Source organism: Saimiri boliviensis (assembly GCF_048565385.1).
Source record: "Saimiri boliviensis isolate mSaiBol1 chromosome 19 unlocalized genomic scaffold, mSaiBol1.pri SUPER_19_unloc_2, whole genome shotgun sequence".
Classification (NCBI taxonomy): domain Eukaryota; kingdom Metazoa; phylum Chordata; class Mammalia; order Primates; family Cebidae; genus Saimiri; species Saimiri boliviensis.
In genome coordinates this window covers 281,333-298,830 of record NW_027412503.1, presented here as the reverse complement: position 1 = coordinate 298,830, position 17,498 = coordinate 281,333, and the positions used below count along the sequence as shown (strand labels likewise).

The following is a 17,498-nucleotide window of genomic DNA, read 5'->3' as shown; positions in this document are numbered from 1 at the left end:
CTGGATCTTCTATCATTCCAATTCTAAATCCAACTTGAATATTCCTGGACTTACAAAATGCAAGGGGGTGATTACCCCCTTTCTCTAAGCAAAGTGTAAAAAGGAATCAAGCCCCTTCTTCCGGGCCAAGAGAATTTTGAGCGTTAGCTGTCTCTTGGTCACTGGCAACAAAGAACTCCTGATTCTATCTCAGAGTGTGGCACTTTCCTTACAACTCGCTTGGTTACAACATTAGCAGTGTGAAAACAGACTAACGCCTGCACACGTAGGTCTAAGTTAAATGAAAATTGACGGAAGAAGCAATGTCACGTGAACAGTAAGCCTAAGGGGGTTGAAAGCATTATATTGCTACCGGTTATATTACTACCAGTAAAGAAGAGATTTTCAAATGAAATGTATTACCAGAGATTAAAAAAAGAGAGAGAGAGACATTTCACAATAACAAAAGCATCAATCCAACAAAAAGACATGCAATCAGAAATTCGCCCAATAGCTTAACTTCAGAGTTCACAAAAAAATGGATAAAATTACAGAGAGAAATGGAGAATTCTATGAGCATGATTAGATATGTTAAAACTTTAGCAATAAATTTAAAAACTATAGAAAATTCCAACAAAGAACTAGAAAAACAAAAACATTAACCACACAGACTTTATGTATATAAATACATATGAACATCAGTGAAAAAATATATATTGTCTCAAGTGTGAATTATACATTTACCAAGAGAAACTATATCTCAGGCCATCAAACAATACATTTGAAAATATTGAAATCATACAAGACGTATTTTCAGACCATATGAAAACGCATTAGAACTTGGTAGCAATAAGGTGATCCTGTGGACTGAATGTTTTGGTCATTCCCTAAGTTCATATATTGAAACCTAATCCCTAAAGTGATGGTGTTTGGAGGTGGAGCCTTTAAGAGGTGATTAAGTCATGAGGGCAGATCCCTTATTAATTAGGTTACTGTTCTTATAAAAGGGACTTCATTCAGGTCCTTTGCCCCTTCCACCATGTAAGAACACTGAGAAAAGACACCATTTGTGAATCTGGAAACACCTGAATCACACACTCATTCCGCTATTGTCTTGACCTTGGACTTCCCAGGCTCTGGAATTGTGAGAAATAGATTTCTTTTGTTTCTAATCCACACAGACTATGGTATTCTGTTACAACAGCCGAAATGGACTAAGATACATGATTGTAAAAATACCAAGTATTTAGAAATTAAACATCGAAACTCTAAATGACAATTTTGTCAAAGTAGAAATCACAAGAGAAATTAGGAAATCCTCTAAACTGAAGGATATTAAAGTAAAATAAATCAGAATCTATGGGGTGCAGCTGAAATAATAGAGAAAAAATGACATTTTTAAGTACCTCTATTAGAAAAGAAGAAGATGTCAAATTAGTAACTTAGCTTCTGCCATAAGAAATGAAAAGGAACAGGCAGAGGAAGGAAATAATAATGAAACTGAAGTCAATTACTTAGAAAGATAAATAAAATTAACAAATCCTAAACTTGCTTGTACGGGAAAATAATCAGTAAATTTTATAAAACCCTAACTAGATTCATCAAGACAAAAAGATACAAATTAACAATAACAGGAATAAAAGAACATCAGACCACTGTGACCTTCAGGTCAAGAAAAGGAATATTAATAATTTTATGCCAATAAGCTTGACATCCAAATGAACAATTTCCTTGAGAGAGAAAATTCATGAAAACTGATCTAAGAAGAAATAGAAAATATGACCAGCCATATATAAATTGTAGAAATTGAATTTGTAATTGAAATCCTTCCCATAGAGAATACAGAAGGTCCAGAAGGCTTTGCTGATGAATTATATGAAACACACAGTTGAAAATAGCATCAATTTTACACACACCTTTTTAGAAATTAAAGGAGGCAACTCTTTTCAACGGATTTATGAGGCCAACATTACTCAGATTAAAAAAAGAAAATGCAGACAACAAAATTAGAAGAAAAAAGAACCAAGAACAATTATTTCTCTTGAACAAAGACCAAAAATTCAGTGCAAGAAGTTAATAAATTCAAATACAAATTTTAAAAAAATATGTCACTCCAGATTGGTTTATGGGGAAGTGTTTGATTCAAATAAACTGCAAATTAAATAACACAACTCAATTAATACAATAAAAAACAGGCCGGGTGCAGAGGCTCACTCCTGTAATCCCAGCATTTTGGGAGGCCAAGGTGGGTGGGTCACTTGAGGTCAGGAGTTCCAGACCAGCCTGGCCAACATGGCGAAATCCTCTCTCTACTAAAAATACAAAATTAGTCGGGCATGGTGGTGGAAGCCTGCAATCCCATGTACTCAGGAGTTTGAGGCAGGAGATCTTTTGAACCCAGGAGGCAGAGGTTGCAGTGAGCCAACTCACGTCATTGCATTCTACCTGGGCAACAAGAGCAAAGCTCTGTCTCAAAATAAAAATTAGCAAAGTAATACCATGTTCAGGCATCAATTTTTTAATAGTGTGTATAATTTCTACACTAAAGTCTACAAGCACTACCGACAGAAAGTAAAGAAGATCAAAATTAACAGAGAAATTGCGTATTCAAGAAGTGGAATATCCAGTGTTATTACTTCTCCAAGACTGAGCTATTAAATTAAGTGCATTTTCAATTAAGACACCAGTGAGCTTTAAAGGAAATGTTAAAAGAAATTGGCAAGCTGAAGCTACCATTTCTATGAAAATATAAATAAGTTCGAATAGCTGAAATAATTTTAAAAAGAAGGAATTTGGAGGATGCATATTGAGTAATTTCAAGATTTACTATAAACCTCTAGTAATAAAAAGCAGTGCGACATTGTTATAAAATAGGCTTAAATCAATGGAATAGAATAAAAAGCCCATGAATAGACCCACACAGACGTGGCCGATCCCAACCGTGACATGGGGTAGGGGCGCCCTCTTGTGTTCAGACGCCTTTCCTGCTGCCGGGAGCCCAGGGAGACCCAGGGGAGGTCTCGGCTGAGCAGGTGAGGATGGAGCTAAGGGCCACCGTTCTCAGCCCTGTGGCCACAGGGGGGCGTCGCCGCGCAGCTGTCAGATTCTTCTTTTAAAAAAGTATCCATGTTTCTGATTATATATAGTATATAATAAGATAACAAATTCAGGAACCATGGGAAAGTAACGTATAAAACCTTAATAGGAAGTAAAATACAGATTACAACACACTACCATTTGATTTTTATGCAAATGCTTTATTATTCCAATATTTTTACTCACTTGCTAAATAAAGCACACAAGTCAATATGCTCAATAATTCTGTGAGTTTAAATCTTTAAAAAATGCAATGTTAGTGAAAAACCAAAACTGCTTAGCAAGGTATGTATGGCCTTGTTTATTACCTATCATAGACGTCAAGGTGCTCATAGTCAATAGCTATTTAAACTTTACACAATATTATTTTTGGCCCGATATTGATATGTTAAATGAATGTATCAGAGAATCTTATATTTATGGCAACAGGTTATATTATGTTTATGGCATCAGGCTATACAGATCTATTCAAAACCATTTTTGTCAAAGTTTAAACACTGGAACAAAAGTCAAATTGTTTCCAAGTGAGACGCAAAATGACTCTTGCTAATAGTACAGATTTTGTTCCATGGGTAATAATAAAATTTATTTTTATTTTAGATTCAGGGAGCACATGGCAGGCTTGTTAGCTGGGTACACTGCACTGCTGAGGTGTGGGGCACAGATGATCCATTGCCCAGGTAGTGAGCAGAGCACCCGGTAGGCAGTTTTCAGCTCTCACTCCCACCCTCCCTTCCCAGTGTCTATCGTTCACTTGTGTCCTTGGGTATTACTGTGTTCAAGTTTTTTTTTTTTTCTTTACATGAAACCATTGAAAGCAAAAGAATGTCATGCTTATAGGTTACTTTGTACATTTATCATTCTATTAATACATGTCTTAAGTAATTAAGTAGCATATTAAGGCCATAAACCAAGTCATTATCTCATACCAAAGGACTATTGTTATTCAATCATCTAGCAAATTCATTTTAATGGGTTACGTTACAGGGTTGAGGTCAGCCTACAGATACAAAATAGGTTAATTAATTTTTTTTTTCTTTTTTTTTATTGCATTTTAGGTTTTGGGGTACATGTGATGAACATGCAAGATTGTTGCATAGGTACACACATGGCAGTGTGCTTTGCTGCCTTCCGTCCCCTCACCTGTATCTGTCATTTCTCCCCATGCTATCTCTTCCCACCTCCCCACCCCCCGCCCCTCCCCCATTTCCCCCCAACAGACCCCAGTGTGTAGTGCTCCCCTCCCTGTGTCCATGTGTTCTCATTGTTCAACACCCGCCTATGAGCGAGAATATACGGTGTTTGATTTTCTGCTCTTGTGTCAGTTTGCTGAGAATGATGGTTTCCAGGTTCATCCATGTCCCTATAAAGGACGTGAATTAAATTTTTTTATATCAGCTTTTAATTTTTTCATTGGAACAGGATTTGTGCGTGGGAATGCTAATGTAGCAGGCTTCAACAAATTTACAGTTTATCAAAATAAAGTTCTTAAAGAATACGATAGCATATACTTTAACTCTTATAGTACAAACCCTCATATTAATTGATGGTCACAGAAAAATACTGTAACAATTTAAAGTTTTAAAATACATCAATGATGCAAGTTTCAAACAAAACGTAGCAACCAAAATACTTAATTGTCCTTTCACCAAGCTTTTACAAACACAGTCAGTCTTCACTGTCTGAGCAAATCCATTTTAGTTTCTTCATTGTGCCTTTTAACATGACATTTGTCAGGTTGTTGAATTTATACTGCAACAGTACTTTAGATGTTACCCTCTCGAAATTTCCTCACTCCAGAGCTCAAATTCTTGTCTTCTTCCCAAAGCCACATCTGTCTTTTTCTAGCTCAGTGCTTTTCAGGAGTCACCAGCTGACCCTTTGAAACAGGTATCGTACTTTCACTGGCTCTTCTGCTTTCTTGTTTCTTTCTTGCACTTTGAAGAGTTCCTACTCTTCTTTCTTTCTTATTAAGGTCTTGTTGTTGGGTTCCATGTTTCAACTTAGATAAGCAAAGATTCTTGTGAGACCTTTTTCTTGTATCCAAATTAGCTTCGGTTTCCATTTCAGCATCATTACCATTGGGTTTCTCTTGAGAAGTTATTGTTCTCGCTCTTTTACTTTCTATGCTTTTGCGGCTGCCTTCATTAGAAAGGTGGATGATTTTTCACTTAGCACATAATTCACATAACTCTTCATTTACTCCATGGAATGAAATGTATCTTTCTGAGAGATTATCATAAGCAATTTCCTTTTTAAAGACATATAAGAATTTGGATCACCGAATTTTTTTTTTTTTTTTTTGAGACGGAGTTTCGCTCTTGTTACCCAGGCTGGAGTGCAATGGCGCGATCTCGGCTCACCGCAACCTCCGCCTCCTGGGTTCAGGCAATTCTCCTGCCTCAGCCTCCTGAGTAGCTGGGATTACAGGCACGTGCCACCATGCCCAGCTAATTTTTTTTTTTTTTTTTTGTATTTTTGTATTTTTAGTAGAGACGGGGTTTCACCATGTTGACCAGGATGGTCTCGATCTCTTGACCTCGTGATCCACCCGCCTCGGCCGCCCAAAGTGCTAGGATTACAGGCGTGAGCCACCGCGCCCAGCCCACCAAATATTCTTTCAAAGACTTCTGCTTCTTTAAAGTTGCCATTTTCCATACAAACAGCGATAGCCTGAATTTCGATTAAATTCTCTATTTCGTCGTGAAGTTTGTCCTGTTCCTTTTCCACTGAACCCCAGATCATCAGGGCTGTTCCAAGGGTGTCATTCGTTCATCATTTTCAAACTGTGCATCCAGGTTTTTTGCTGCTGCAATTCGTATCAAAAACTGACCTATGTGCGCAGTTCTCAATGGATAAGCGGTTGGACTGGGTGGTCCGTGAAGAACAGCCTCGGTGCTGCCGTGGGCGAGAGTCCTCGGAGCGGCTGAGAAAACAGAGCATGCAGCCGGCAGCCACGGCCTTGGCCTCGGCCACAAAGCCGGGTCCTTCCCCTGGGCGCCCCCAGCCGCGCCTGGCACCGAGCGGCTCCTCTCCGTGTCGCCCCGTTTCTGCCCGGCAGCTCCCCCATCCGCACGGCCGCGGGCCGCGCTCGGATTCTGCGGAGCAGCGGAGGGAGGAGCGGGGGTGGGTCAGGCAGAGACCCGGAGCCGGGCTGGGCATCGGAGGGGTGAAGCGGCCTCTGGCAGCCGGGGACCCCACCCGCGGGAGGAGCGGGAAGCTCTGGAGCCGCCCCTGAGGTTTCTGTCTCCTCATCCCCTCTCCAGCCCTCCGGGCCCACCCTCCAGAAACCCGGAAAGAAGAAACGTTTTCTTCTGCTCCTTCTTCCTTTTCAGCGCCCCTGCTTCCTGTGACAGCAGTGACACGTGCGCAACTTCTTCCCGGGAAGGGCGCCCGAGGCGTGATCACGCGCTCATTTCTGGCAGAGGAACTGGGGTATGGGGAGGGCGGAGAACATGGTGAAAAGTCCCTCTCGTGGGCAAGGCCCTCTCCAGTGACCGCCCAGTTTACCCAGGTGTGGCTGTGCGGTGGGGCCAGACCGAGGCCCGCCCAGGCATCACGGTTTATCCAGCACCCCAGGTGTCCATACTTCAGAGCCTCTGCACAGCCACTCCCCTGCCTGGAACTCATCTCCAGGGCTCCCTTCCCCGCCCCCCGCCCCACGTTCTCCTCATGCCCACCGGAGCCTGTCTCTGCACTGCCCACTTGGCACCTCCCATCCCCCTCACCCCACCCTGCTTTGTTTTTGTTCGCAACCCTTTTACTAACATTTAAGAATTCTTTACTTATTTGTTTTGAGAGACACGGTTGTGCTGTTACCCAGGCCGGAATGCGGTGGTGCAATCTTGGCTCACCATAGCCTCAAACTCCTGGGCTCAAGTGATCCTCCCACCTCAGCCTCCCAAGTAGCTGGGACTACAGGTGTGTGCCATTACACTCGGCTAGTTTTGTATTTACTTTTGGTACAAACGGAGTCTTGATATGTTTCCCAAACTGTTCTCAAACTTCTGGCCTCAAGTGGTCCTCCTGCTTCAGCCTCCCAAAGTGCTGGGATTACATACATTTGTGCCCAGCTATGATTGTATTTATTTTAATTGCTTATACTCTTTCTGTCCTCTAGCATACATGCTTTATGAGGACAAGGACAGTGATTTTGATTGTTCACAGCTGCCTCGAACAGTGACTGTTACTTTAAATATGCTTCTTGAGTGAATAAATGAATGAATGAATGCGCACATAGACTCATACACCATTGCACACAGACAAAAAGATGTTGTCACACATATTGACACACATTCTTACTCAGACACTCTCGACACAATGACACATCCACACACAACTGACATTCTCATGCACATGCTCTTGAATGCTTTGAAAGGCCTGATATATTTTTTTTCTTCTCTCTCTCACTCTTTTTTTTTTTTTTTTTTTTGAAACATGGTCTTGCTGTGTCACTGAGGCTAAATTGCAGTGGTATGATCACAGTTCACTGCAACCTTGAACTCCCAGGCTGAAGCAATCCCCCCACTCAGCTTCCCAAGTAGCCAGAACCACAGGCACCTGCCACCAGGCTCATTAATTTTTTAGTGTGTTGTAGAGATGGGGTCTCGCCATGTTGCCCAGGCTGCTTTCAAATACCTGGCCTAAAGCGGTCCTCCCAGCTCAGCCTCTAAAAGCTCTGGGATTGGATATGAGTCACCTCAGCTAGTCTTGAAGTTTAATTTTCATTCAACATGACGTTGTGAACATTTCTCATGTGTTTATGTAGTATTAGCTTTAATTTTTTTCTCCAAGTTATTTAAAAAATTTCAGAGTCCAAAAGTTGGAAAGAATACAATCGTCACCATAGATCTAATTATTTCCTTTGTGTATGTAATAAATTATATTTCCACAATTTTTGCTGAAACATTAGGCAATCACTTGCCAACAGCATGACCTTCATTTCTAAATACTTTGGTGGTCATCTCTTAAAAAATAACCTGTTTCCGACAACAATATTATTATTACACTGAAGAGAGTTACTACAATTCCCTAATATTACAGAATTTCAAAGTGATGTGAAATTGCCTTAACCGTTTCCCGCATGTCTTTCTTGTGGAGGTGAGTAGCGCTTGGGAGCTCCAGCCCTCTCTGAGTTTCTGTTCTCCCTGCAACTTCTCTCTCCAGCCCCTTGAGACCAACATTCAGGGAAACTGAAAAGTAGGAAAATTTTCTTCTACTCTCCATTGCTCAGTTGTATTTTATTTTTTAGGGTCCCATTTACTTAGTTTTCTTTTATTTGGGAAAAACACCTCCACGTCCACATAATATTCCAAGGTGCGGAGCTATATATTGGCATTATGAAATCTGAGCACAGCTCCCCTGGGCCTTGGTCCCCTCAGCAGGGCAGAAGAGGGCTCCTGTGCTGGGATCCACGGGGGACCCAGAAGTGGCACCCCCTGAAGAAGGCATCAGGGTAGACCTGAGACCTAGAATGAGCTCACTTCCTTTCCTTGGGGTCAAGAATCAATCCTCTAAGAAGCCCGCTGTGTCAGGAACTGCAAACTGTCATCAGGTGGTCAAGAAAGGTCCACACAGCACGGAGACCCAACCACTCCACCATCCTCACTTCCATGGACAGAGCCCAGGTGAGAGCCACCCCTTCTCCTCCTCCCCTGTCTCCCACAGCCTCAGCACCATCGTCTTCCTCAAGCCCACCACGACTGAGCTTATCATGCCCTCTCCCTGTTTGTGTCAGTCACGCTGGGTCCCCCACATACTCTGCACTTGAATCCACGAGGCTCTGCACACTCGTCTTCTGTCCACATCATCCTCCCTCCCCAACTCCACAAATCTTCCCACTGCACCCCCTGGAATTCTCAGTCCATGATCAGCAAAACCTCCACATTCTCTCTCAGGATGTCCCTGCACCTCGCAGCTCCAGCAGAAACCTGGGTTTCCTGGAGGACACAGAACCTTGTGTCCTCCTTGAAAATTTGAAGTTTAAAAATATGGACTGCTTCACGAACTTGCATGTCACCCTTGTGTAGGGACCATGGCCTTGTGTGTTCCTTGAAAATTCTGGACATTAGACATTGTCAGATGGATAGATTGCAAAACCTTTCTCTCACTTTGTAGCTTGTCTGTTCACTCCGATAATAGTTTCTTTTGCTGTGCAGGAGCACTTTTATTTAATTAGATCTCATTTGCTAATTTTGGCTTTTGTTGCAATGGCTTTTGACATTTCCTTCATGAAATTGTTGACTTTTCCTATGTCCTGAATGCTATTGCCTAGATTTTCTTCTAGAGTTTTTATAGTTTTGTGTTTTACAATTATGTCTTTAATCCATCGTAGTTAATTTTTGTCTAAGGTGTAAGGGAGGGGTCCAGTTTCAATTTTTTGCATATGGCTAGCTAGTTCTCCCAGCACCATTTATTAAATAAGAAACCTTTTCCCGGTTGCTTGTTTTGGTAAGTTGGTCAAAGATCACATAGTTGTAGATGTGTGGTCTTATTTCTGAGTTCTCTGTTCTGTTCCATTTGTCCATGTGTCTGTTTTTGTACCAGCACCCTGCTGTTTTGGTTACTGGCCTTGTAGCACAATGTGAAGTCAAGTAGCATGATGCCTCCAGCTTTGTTCTCTTTGCTTAGGATCATCTTGGCTATACAAGCTCTCTTTTTAGTTCCATATGAATTTTAAAGTAGTTTCTTCTAATCCTGTGAGAGATGTCAGTTTCATGAAAACAGCATTGACTCTATAAATTACTTTGGGTAGTGTGGCCATTTTCACGATATTGATTCTTCCTATCCATGAGCATGGAGTGTTTTTCCATCTGTTCGTGTCCTCTCCCATTTCCTCGAGCAGCGATTTGTCATTCTCCTTGAAGAGGTCCTTCAATTCCGTCGTTAGCTGTATTCCCAGGCATCTTATTCTGTCTGTCTGTTTGTTTGTTTTGACATGGCGTTTTGCTCTTGTTCCGCAAGCTGGAGTGCAATGGCACCATCTCAGCTCACTGCAACCTCCCAGGTTCAATCGATTAACCTGCCTCAGCCTCCTGAGTACCCAGGATTACAGGTGCATGCCACCATGCCCAGCTAATTTTTGTATTTTTAGGAGAAACTGGATTTCACCAAGTTAGCCAAGCTGGTCTCAAATGAGATCTCAGGTGATCTGCCGGCTTCAGCATCCCAAAGTGCTGGAATTACTGGCATGAGCCACCACACCCAGCCCTCTTATTCTGTTTGTAGCAATTGTGAATAGGAGTTTATTTATTATTTGACTCACCGCTTTTGTATTGTTGTTGTATATAAATGCTTGTGACTTTTGCACATTGATTTTTGTATCCTGAGACTTTATTGAAGTTGCTTATCAGCTTAAGAAGCCTTTCTGCTGAGACAATCAGGATTTCTAGACACAAAATCATGTCATTTGCAAAGACAATTTGACTTCTTCTCTTTTTATCTGAATATCCTTCCTTTCTCTGACCTGATTGCTCCTGCCAGAACTTCCAACACTATGTTGAAGGGGAACAGTGAGAGAGGCCATCCTTGTCTTATGCTGATGTTAAAGGGAAATGCTTCCAGCTTTTGCCCATTCAGTATGATATCGGTTGTGGGTTTGTCATAGGTGGCTACTATTATTTTGTGGTATGTTCCTTCAATACCTAGTTTGTTGAGAGTTTAAAAATATGGACTGCTTCACGAACTTTCATGTCACCCTTGTGTAGGGACCATGCTGATCTTCTGTGTATCATTCCAGTTTTATTCTGCATGCTGCCAACATGAGAAATGATCACAAGCTCTTAAAAGTGGAGATAACTGAAGAAATGTAGGTGAGAGGGAGTGTTGGATTTCATCTGCATCTGGTGAAATGGGACCATCTCTGTCTTTTATTCTTTAATGAAGTGGTAAAATGCATTCCAGATAAGTTAAAGTATTCTTGTATTCCTGGAATACATAACCTGGGCAGGATTTTTAAATTGTTTATAGCTCATTGGTGGACACCGTCTACTGCTGCTTTTCTCAGTATCTTTATGTCTAATTGCTTAGAAGTGCCTATCCTATGATACTTTTCTCTTATCTATTCTCTAGCTGGCTTTAGGATCAGTGTTATTGGTGCCTAAACAATAATGAGTTTTCTAGCTCTCTCTATGTTTCCTTATTCTCTTGGATATTATGTATAAGTTCAGTAAACTTCATTGAAGATTTGGTCAAACTTATTTTCAAAACAGCCTGGATATGCCTGAAGGGAAAAAAAGTTTTAAAACCATTTTAACTTCTTTACTGATAGTAAGTTCTTCCCGTTGGTATAATCTTGTTCATCATTTCAAAATTATTTAAACCTCTACTATATCATTAGTGGCATATTTATCTGTCATAATGCTATTTTATTCAGAATTACCATTTCCTGTTTTGTCTCCATCCAAAGTAACAGCTGCTTTTGGCAGGCTGGGCCCTCAACGGTGGCAGCTGCCAGGTCAGCCTTGTCACCAAGGTGGTGATGCGATTGCTGTGCCCATGCAGCGTCCATCCCAGCCACCACGGCCACTTTGTGCAGGGACTCCATGAGCAAGCCCTGTGTGGCTGAGTGGCATCACCCGTCAAGCCATCTCACCGACCTGATCGCAGGGAGCCCCATCCCCAAAAGACCCTCTAGTAAGCATCCACACACAACCACTATCTTCACACATTCTCTGTGTAGTAAGAGGTCTATGAGTACCTCTCTCCTCTAAATACCAATTTTTTAACTCTATTTTCCCCAAGTTCATGACTTGCCAGCCAAGCCCAGAGCCACTGCCCATGACTCATTCATTCATGCACTCCTGGGGCATCACTTCACATCCTTCACCTCCCATAGGCTTCTCTGTATTTTGATTCCTGGTTCCTAGCTCAACATCCATTCCCAAAGCTTTTGTGGTGTCAGCTCCCAAGCCGACTGCTCTTGTCGTCAATTATCCTCTTTATATGTACTTATTTCCTGGAAAAATTGCACTGATTTTTTCAATGCAGCATTTGCAAGGATATGCAGTAGGAGCAATTCTTCTTATCGTAGATAGAATTGCTTCAAAACACCAGAAATGTATATTTGAGTGAAGGACAACATGCATGGAGAAAAGAGAACAATCCTCAAGCGGGCAGTGGATTTTCACAAAGTGAACCCTCCGGCAAACAACACCCACATCCAAGCACAGCAATCACAGCCCCAGGGAAACACTTTTGGGTCCTACTCAGCCATAAACCACCCTCCCCCACCCCAGAGGAGCCACTGTTGATTTCTAACACAAATTTGTTCTTCAGGTTCTGGCTGAATGGCATTACACAGTCACCATCACGCCCCTGGGGCTCATCATCTCTGTCTGTGGTCATAGGCTAGTCATTCTCAAGGCTGTCAAATGCTGCACTTTATAAATAGCTTACACTTCCTGTCACTTCACTGTTGATAGACGATTGTGTTATATCCAGATTTTACAAATCGTGCTGCTGTGAATACTTTCATATATTTTAGCACACACATACATGCATTTCTATTGGTTTATAACCAAGAGTGCAATTGCTGGGTCATAAGGGAGTAGATGCTTGGCTTAGTCTCTCAATGAACAAGTTTCTAGTCATAAACAAACAGTAGAGGAGGGTAAATCTCTTACTTTAGAAATTATTCAGATAATAAATGAGGAAGGAATGAGATACTGAGACTATAAAAACTGTTTTGCAACCCATAAGGAATTAACAGATTTAGCCATTGAACAGCAATGGCAATTAACAACACAATAAAGAAAAAAAAAGCTAATGTTAGGTTCTTCCTCTTGATGGAAGAACGCAGTAGAGTACCAGCAGACAAGAGCAAGTGAAAAGGAAATCAAGCCTGAACTAAGCTACCCTCCATAGCCAGTCACCGACTTCGAGGCAATACAAACCATAGAAATACATATCCAACTACACCTTGAGGAGCAGTCAGCAAAACGCACACTGTGGGAAACTCTACCACAGAATACGTATTTTGAGAAAGAATCTACAGAATAAAGGAGAACCAAAGCATAGTTCTAAAGGCAAAACTAAATTATAATTTGGGATTATAAAAATATAAAATACAACAAGAAAGGATGACCCTAAAAGTCAGGATGTGTTTTCATTTGGGGGAGGAAAGAGTTTATTGCTGAGCTGGGGCAAATGATGGAGCTTTTGGTTTGCCCTGCAAACATCTATCCCTGGTGGCTAATGGGCATTTACTTGTTATTAAAGTACACAAATTTTAGACAGTTTTTTTCCCCTCTGGAGTCCTACATTTTATGACACAAAGCCTACTGAAAAAAATAATTCAGAGAGTATAGTTACTGTTTGGAACAAAGCCTCTTCCTCATCCTGCTCTCTGGACACTGAGCACCCAGAACAACCAGCAGCCCAGGGACCCCCAGCCAGGGTGACCTCACTTCTAAGTGTGCATGCAGTGCACATCACCAGGGGCCATGCACAGGTCTACTCCTTGACTCCTGGAAAAACCTGCGAGGACAGGGCTGAGGGGAAGCCTTCCCCGCGGTCTGCAGGCTCTTGGCTATCAGTGTAGATAAAATGGGTCCTCACCTCTCCACAGGTGCCTTTATGGCCAGAGCCCCCTCTCTGCATGGGGTGGAAGCCCGGGCTCTTCTCCTGAACACGGTGACATGGATCACCCCAAAGGTGGAGATGACACCATTCCTCCCCCAGCAACCTCACGCTTCTTTTGCTTTACAGGAAAGTTGACACAGGCTGGTGTCCACTGAAGAAGTCCCAGGTGCCTAGGAAGGAGAGGGCTGTGCATGATCTGCAAAAGGAAGTGCGTGGACCACCAGGTGGTGCTGCTGCGCTGCTCCTGCTCCCAGGAGGTGGACGCCCAGGATGGGCTTTCAGGTGGGGAGGGGGATGTCATTGCTCAACCTCCAGGTTCCAAGTAGAAACCTCCCTGCCCAACCCATCTTGTTCTCCCTGAATCCTCAGCGCTAATGAGGACTGTCTCCTTCTCACCTCCCTGGACTGGGCTTTCTATCACTGGAAAGTGGATGTGATTTCTAGTTTCAGCATGTCCTGGCTTATTGTGCTGCCAGGAAAATAAAATCAAAATACATGTTGAATAAATAATAAATTACACTATTGCAGTGACAGAACGCAGAGTGGTGGCTGAGTGAGGGGAAGGGGTGAGGGTGGGAGGCAAGGACTAAATAGAAAGGGGATGAAAGAAGTTTTTAGGGAAAGGAACTGTTCTCTACAGTGCCACAGTTCAGGGGTGACTGGGCGGTGGGAATTGAGGGGAGAGGAGGGTCTGAGGGGTGACAGGGCAGAGAGAAGGGCTGGGGAAGCAGGGCCTGAGGAAAAGGAGCAGGGGAAGGACACTAAAGCAGAGGAGGAGCCTAGCAGGGGGTTCTTTGCATTCAGTGTTTCTCTACTGGGTAGTGCGGTAGGTTCACCACTATAAATAATTACTGATATTCACCAAACAGCACAACTAAAACTGGTGAATTTTGTTACAAGTAAATGCCCTAATAAGAAAAAAAAAAAAAAGAGGGAGGAAGAAGGCAAAAATAAAGATCATCAAAACCATAAAATTCATTTACTTGGGGGCTTGCACTACATATTATTTTAAAGGAAATTTGACAGGCTGAAGGGAAATGATACTAGATGTTGACCCAGATACAGAGAAAGGAAGAATTAAAAACAGAAATGAGGCACATATACGTATCACATACACACTCACTCAATTTCCTGAGGACATATGGCTGCTTGTCTAAAACAGAAAGTATTACACTGTATCATTGAGTTTATAATGCATATTGATATAATACATACAAGAATAATAGCGTAATGGTAGGTTCAATAAAACTACGCTGTTACCAATGTCCTTTATTTCCTTGGACGTAGTTTAATATGACCTGAACTTCACTGTGAAAAGTCAAGGAATAGGGTTTTCACTCTTACAACAATAAAAAATTAGTGGAAAGAAATGTAGCTAAAAGCCATCAGGATAATTAAAACCGTCAACTAAAAAATATTTACTTGACAAATATGAAAGTAGCAAAGGAGGAAACGAAACAAAAATATTTGAGACAAATTGGAAACAAACAGCAAAATGGCAGACCGAAATCCAACCGTGGTAAGCGAAGAAATGACACGACCTGAGTCACATTAGCAGGACTGGCGAGCACCGTGGGGAGAAGAGACACGGGCAGGAAGTGAGGGACGGTGTTAGTGCCACAATTCAGGAGTGACAGGGTGGCAGGGACTGCAGGAGAGGAGGATGTGAGGGATGAGAGGGGCAGAGGGAAGGACTGGAGAAGCAGGAGGGGAGGAGAGGGAGAGGAAAGAATTCTAAAGCGGTGCAAGAGCCCGGCCGGGGTTCTCTGCATTCGGTATTGAACACATCTTGTGGGAATGCCTAAAAACTAATGGCCTCCCCATGACTAAAAAAAAAAAAAAGTTACAACGATACCAAGTGTCCAAATAAAATATGCACACTGCTTAGATGTGCCTCGTTCACGAAAGCAGGCAGCGCTGGAGCATCGGGGAAGAGCATTGGGACTGCCCGGAGCACTCGCAATGCTCAGGTGGTGACTACAGGCTCCTGCCATGTACGGGAACGCACCCTGCTTCTTTATATTCAGGAGATGTTCTGGACGCACAGGGGGAAATGCCAGCTAGGGAATGAAGATTGTTTTACATGCAACAACCCAGAGTCACAGATCCAGTCCGGGAAAGTAAAACTTAGAAGCTTTGAGAGTTTAATTGCAATGCTGTTTTCACACAGGTCTTTTATTGATTGGAATCTTAATCATTCAGGGATTACCAATATTGTGCTACCTGCTGTATTAATAAACCAAAAGGAAACTCGTCTCCATGTGAATCTCTATCCGGTGACTTCAGACAAAACTTCACCAGGTTTGAAGAGAAAACCCCTCTTTACACCTTCACTCCCAGGGCGAGCTCACTCTCCGGCATCAGGTCATCCTGGTGAGTTTCTTTGTACAGGAGTCGAAGGGGAGAGCCACGGGGTGGGAGGCCCCCGGCCGGACGGGGATTCCGGGACGAGAAGGGAAGGGGAAGGGGCTGCGCGCAGCCTGGGGGTCGCTCCCTGGTTTCCCCAGACAGATCCTTGCCCAGGCCTCAGGCAGACAGTGTGACAAAGAGCCTCTGTGTAGGAGGAGAGGGATCGGAACAGAGTCCCAGGTGCCGGGTGTGGCTCTCAGGGTCTGGGCTCCGAAGGCCGCGTCTGCACTGGGGAGGCGCAGCGTTGGCGATTCCCACTCCCCTGAGTCTCACTTCTCCCCACCCGTGTCTGCCCCTTCTTCCAGGACACTCTCGACGCGTCCCCAGTTCCCACTCCCATTGGGCAATCTGCGTCTCCGGTCCCGGTTCTGAAGTCCCCAGTCACCCCGGACTCAGGTTCTCCCAGACGCCGAGGATGGGTCCATGGCGCCCGAACCCTCCTCCTGCTGCTCTCGGGACCCGGACCGAGACACGGGCGGGTGAGTGCGGGGTCTGGAGGGAAACGGCCTCTGCGGGCAGGAGCCAGGGGCCTGCCGGCGGGGGCGCAGGACCCGGGAGCCGCGCGGGAGGAGGGTCGGGCGGGTCTCAGCCCCTCCTCGCCCCCAGGCTCCCGCTCCCTGAGGTGTTTCCGCACCGCCGCGTCCCGGCCCCGCCGCGGGGAGTCCAAGTACCTCGAAATCGGCTACGTGGACGACACGCAGTGCGTGCGGATGGACAGCAGCCCCGCGAGCCCGAGGATGGAGCCGCGGGCACCGTGGGGGGAGCAGGCGGGGTCGGACATTGGGAGCCGGAGGCTCGGAGGGTCAAGGCCAGGCGGGGACTTTCCGAGGGAACCTTTGGACCCTGCTTCGCTGCTACGACCAGAGCGAGGCCCGTGAGTGACCCCGGCCGGGGCGCAAGTCACGACCCCTCCCCCTCCCTGGCGACGCCGGGTTCCCTCGAGTCTCAGGTCCGGGATCCACCCCGAGGCCGCGGGACCCCCCGGACCTCCGACCCAGGAGAGCCCCAAGCGCCTTTACACCGTTCATTTTCAGGGGATTCCGGGACGAGAAGGGAAGGGGAAGGGGCTGCGCGCAGCCTGGGGGTCTCTCCCTGGTTTCCACACACAGAAGCCTGGCCAGGCCCCAGGCACACAGTGTGACGAAGAGGCTCCGAAGTCCTCGCGGGGTGGGTGGGGCGGGCGCGGGGCTGCCCTGGGCGGGGGGCCAGGGTCTCAGGCCGTCCGGTCGGTGACTGGCTGCCGCGTGGGGCCCGAGGGGGCCTCCTCCGCGGGTGTGACCCGCAAGCCTAGGACGCCGAGGACTTCACTGCCCCGAACGAGGACCCGCGCTCCTGGACCTCAGATCACCCAGCGCGAGTGGGAGGTGGGCCGTTCGGCGAAGAGGGGGAGACCCTACCTCGGGACTGAGCGCCTGGAGCGCCGCCACAGATAA

General features: G+C 44.6%; 1 protein-coding gene and 2 pseudogenes across 1 annotated transcript; 1 reads left to right on the top strand and 2 right to left on the bottom strand.

The window, feature by feature from the left end:
• Positions 1 to 4,743: 4,743 nt before the first annotated feature.
• LOC141583248 (telomeric repeat-binding factor 1 pseudogene) lies at positions 4,744 to 6,203 on the bottom strand (annotated as a pseudogene).
• A 4,533-nt stretch (positions 6,204 to 10,736) lies between these two features.
• Positions 10,737 to 10,837, bottom strand: LOC141583294 (U6 spliceosomal RNA; annotated as a pseudogene).
• Positions 10,838 to 13,847: 3,010 nt separating this feature from the next.
• Positions 13,848 to 16,957, top strand: LOC141583247 (uncharacterized). Its single transcript, XM_074392538.1, has 4 exons — positions 13,848 to 13,938; positions 15,568 to 16,029; positions 16,371 to 16,544; positions 16,672 to 16,957. The coding sequence occupies exons 1-4, from the start codon at positions 13,848 to 13,850 to the stop codon at positions 16,941 to 16,943; spliced, it is 999 nt and encodes a 332-aa protein (XP_074248639.1). The 3' UTR covers positions 16,944 to 16,957.
• Positions 16,958 to 17,498: the final 541 nt, after the last annotated feature.